Raw genomic sequence first — 4308 nt, 5'->3', positions numbered from 1 at the left:
GGGTACAGGCTCCGGCCAGGCAGCACTTACCTTGTGTGGCTCCTGGAAGTGATGGCATGTCCAGCAACAGCTCCTAGGCTCAGGGGCAGCCAGGTGGCTCTGCGCACTGCCACTGCCTGCAGATACCAACCCTAGAGCTCCCATTGTTCCCTGTTCCCAGCCAATGGGAGCTGCAGAGTTGCTGCTCAGGGCGGGGGCAGCGCGCAGAGACCCCCTGGCCCCGCCTCTGCCTAGGGGACACAGGGACATGCCAGCCACTTCCAGGAGCAGCACGGAGCCAGGGTAGGTAAGGAGCCTGCCTTAGCCCCACTGCGCAGCCGACCGGACTTTAGTGGCCTAAAATCTCCCGGATTGGTTCAGTTGCCTCCCGGAGATGGAGCCCGATTCCGGGAGACTCTCAGCCAAACCGGGAGGGCTGGGCTGGGTGCGGGAGGTCAGGGGTTGCCAGTTGCAGTCTGTCAGGGGGCTGAGCAGGGGAGGGGAGGGGTTGCTGGTGCAGGCTTGGCAGGGATCTGGCCAGGGGAGGGGTTGTTGGTGCAGGCCTGGCAGTGGGCTGGGCAGGGGAAGTATTGCTGGTGTGTGCCTGGCAGGAGGCTGGGTGGGGTGTGTGCGCCCTGGCAGATGCCCAGCCCTTAATGGGGATGCAAACATCTGGCGGGGGAATTACCTGCAGCCGGAACCAGTCCAGGCGAAGCCCCGAGAAGTCGAACTTCTCCTTTTTGTCCACTGCAGGAAAGAGAAGCAGCTTTAGAGAGGTGGCAGTGGCCCCATGGCCGGGGGGGCTCTCCCCTCTGTGCTAGGGTTGCCAACCCTCCAGGATGTGCCTGTAGTCTCCAAGAATTAAAGATTATGTCATGTGATGAAATCTCCAGGAATGCATCCAACCAAAATTGGCAACCCTACTTTCTGTGTTCCTGCCCCCCAGCGGCAGGGGCAGAGACAGGGCCTCGGAGGGGGTGGTGAACCCAGGCATCCGGGCTGCCCACTTTCCCACTCATTTGAATGATCCACTCAATGTGCAGCACCAGTGGCAGTCAAAAAAGCTAACAGAATGTTGAGAATCATTAAGAAGGATAGATAATAAGACATAAAATATCATATTGTCTCTATATAAATCCATGGTACACCCACACCTTGAACACTGCATGCAGGTGTGGTCACCCCATCTCAAAAAAGATATATTGGAATTGGAAAGAGTACAGAAAAGGGCAACAAAAATGATTAGGGGTATGGAACAGCTTCCATATGAGGCGCGATTAATAAGACTGGGACTTTTCAGCTTGGAAAAGAGATGACTAAGGGGGGATACGATAGAGGTCTATAAAATCATGACCGGTGTGGAGAAAGTAAATAAGGAAGTGTTATTTACTCCATCTCATAACACAAGAACTAGGGGTCACCAAATGAAATTAATAGGCAGAAATTTAAAACAAACAAAAGGAAGTATTTCTTCACACAATGCACGGTCAACCTGTGGAACTCCTTGCCAGACAATGTTGTGAAGGCCAAGACTATAACAGGGTTAAAAAAAGAACTAGATAAGTTCATGGAGGACAGGTCCCTCAATGGCTATTAGACAGGATGGACCGGGACGGTGTCCCTAGCCTCCGTATGTCAGAACCTGGGAATGGGTGACAGGGGATGGATCACTTGGTGATTACCTGTTCTGTACATTCCCTCTAGAGCACCTGGCATTGGCCACTGTCGGAAGCCAGGATACTGGGCTCCATGGACCTTTGGTCTGACCCAGTATGGCTGTTCTTATGTGCTTATGTTCTGGACTGGAGCTGTGGCCTGGGGCCTGCACACCCCATGGAGGGACCTGCTGCTCTGGGCACAGCAGGGAGCCGTGGGGGCACCTGCGTACCTTGTTTCAGGGTGAGAGATGACAGGGTGCTGACGAAGGACGACATGATGATGGACTCCTCCTCGGGGCAGACGGTCAGATTCTGAAAGAGACGGGCACAGCTTAGTGGGGCTTCTCGCAGGCAGCTGGGCAGGTGCATTCTGGGGTGCGGAGAGCCCATGGCGATGGCAGCATTCCTGCCCAGAGATGGGGCTGGCTAGTGCAGGGCTCCTACACCCCAGGGAATTTTCCCCTCCCAGGGTTGCGTGTCTCACTGTCGGGGTCCTGGCTGCAGCTCAGAGCCCTTCCCCCCGGGTACCGTACCTGGATGATATCGCTGAGCAGCAGGGCATCGAAGCGAGCCAGGTACTGGACGTGGTAGCGCTGGATCACTGGGCCATGCCTGTGCACCAGGGTACGCAGCTGCTCCATGAGGAAGAGCAGCTCGGCGATGTGACTGCAGGGGTGACACGGGGCTGGGTCAGGCTCCTCTGAGGGAGACAGTGCTGCACCCGGGCTCCTGCTGCCAAGAGTCACTGGGGAACCAATCCCACAACCCTCCCCCCATATCGTCACGCCTGGGGGTGGGCAGGGCTGGATCCGAATCTGACAGCTCCAGCTGGAAACAGGGTACCCAGGGCAGCCCCGTGCCCAGCACGGTGCCACGGGACTCCTGCCACGCCTCCACACAGGTGTCCAGGCAAGTGCTGACCAACCCACCGGCCAAGCGCACGTCACCTTCCCCTCTAGATTCCACGCCCAGAAGGGACCCCTCTGACCACTGAGTCTGAGCTCCTGCGTAGCGCAGGCCACAGGACTTCCCCGAGTTCATTCCTGTTCGAACTCGAGTAGACCTTTTCGAAATTGCCAGTGGTGGAGAACCCCCCGCGCCCCTGGGTAACCTGCTCCAAAGATTTCATTATTTCCAGCCTGAATGTGTCTAGCTTCAGCTACCGGCCGCTGGAGCACATCAGACGTTTGTCTGCTAGACTGAGGAGCCTCCATGCACCATTTTCAGTTTCCCCGGCTGCAGGTTCTAGGGACCGTGATCTAGTCGCCCTTTGTGAAGATAATCCGCGGAGCTCCTGCAGTGTTTTGCTAGAGTATTTTCCAATGCTACAGGGAGTTGCTTTAGCTCTCCTGGCAGCCGTCTGGCCTGCGGTGCCGGGGCTGCCAACTCCCCAACCCCCAGGCAGGATCCACAGCGTCTCCCCTTCCCCGCAGGGGTCATTTCCCATCTTCCCTCGCTCGCTCTTGGCCCGTGTCCCGTCAGGCTGCGCCAGGCAGAGCAGGTGCCGCTTGGGCCTTGCAGCAGCCGCGCCCCCTTTGCACACCTGTGCTGGGGTATGGGACGCGCTGCTGGCTGAATTGGGCACAGGATTGTCACCAGAGCCACAAATTGCTGCCATGTCACTTGGTTCCATTTCCTACCCCCAAACCAACGCCCCCACGCTGCCGGGCCCTGAGCGGAGACCCTGACCTTCTTTTCTGCCCAGGGGGCCCATGGGTTCAGTGCACCCCACTCAGCATGGGGCCCACACGGCCTCCCATGTTTCACAGCAAACAGTGTCTGTCTCCCCCTCCAAGAGCCAGCCCCCCCCAGTGCCTACCTCCCAAGAGCCAGACACACACACCCACTGCCTCCCGTCCCCAGAGCCAGACCTACCCAGTGCCTCCCCCTCTCCACGCCAGAACCACAATGGGCCTACCCTCCCACACACACAGAGCCAGCCCCCACCAATTCCCCCCCGCACAGAACCAGACCCTCCCAGTGCCTGCCCCCGCCACAGAGCCAGACCCCCCCAGTGCCTGTCCCCCCCAGCAGAGCCAGGCGCCCTCAGGGTCCCCCAGCCCCAATAGCCAGACTCACCCAGGGACAGTCCTGCCCCCGACAGTCAGACCCACCAGGGCCTGTCACCCCCAGAACCAGACCCACCCAGGGTCTGGCCCGTCCCCAAAATCCAGACCACCCCAAAGCCTGTCCCCACCCCCACCCCACCCCCGACAACCAGACCTCACCTTGGACCACCACCCCTTGCCCAGGACACCCCAGACCCCATCCCCCCAGTGCCCACACCGCCTCCTGCAAGCCTGGCCCTGCCCTGCCCTGTCGACGTAGTCCTCAGGGGTCTTGGTCCTGGTGACATGCTCAGCATGACGCACCAGCCAGTTCACCTCGTCACGGCACAAGGAGAGCGCCATGAAGACGCAGAGAGCCTGGCAGGGCAGAGATCGGTGAGGTCAGCTCCAGGCAGGGACAGCTCTGGTCTGGCTGCATGTCGGGCACCTGGGGCTCACAGGCGCCACCACAAACCAGACAGCAAATGGGGGAGGGGCCATCAGAGCCAAATAACCGCCCCCCACGGGCAGCCAGGGGGCAAGGGGTTGTTCAGGGCTACCTGGGATGGGGGGAATCACTTCACAGGGACAACGGAGAGGAAACAAACCTCACAGCATGGCCC

At 59.3% G+C, this 4308-nt stretch overlaps 1 protein-coding gene across 1 annotated transcript; it reads right to left on the bottom strand.

Annotated features, from left to right (window-relative positions):
* Nucleotides 1–667: 667 nt before the first annotated feature.
* On the bottom strand, nucleotides 668–4048 carry LOC112120434 (nck-associated protein 1-like; the record flags this gene model as incomplete). The annotated part of the gene is made up of 4 exons (XM_026646255.1): nucleotides 3924–4048; nucleotides 2171–2303; nucleotides 1868–1949; nucleotides 668–726 (listed from the first exon to the last, which is right to left on the bottom strand). Coding segments are annotated over exons 1-4 (399 nt in total), but the record flags the coding sequence as incomplete, so codon positions are not given.
* Between the last annotated feature and the right edge of the window lie 260 nt (nucleotides 4049–4308).

Source organism: Terrapene carolina, unplaced genomic scaffold (assembly GCF_002925995.2).
Source record: "Terrapene carolina triunguis isolate 2854851 unplaced genomic scaffold, T_m_triunguis-2.0 Scaffold34588, whole genome shotgun sequence".
Taxonomy (NCBI): Eukaryota; Metazoa; Chordata; order Testudines; family Emydidae; genus Terrapene; species Terrapene triunguis.
This window is presented reverse-complemented; position numbering and strand designations above follow the sequence as displayed.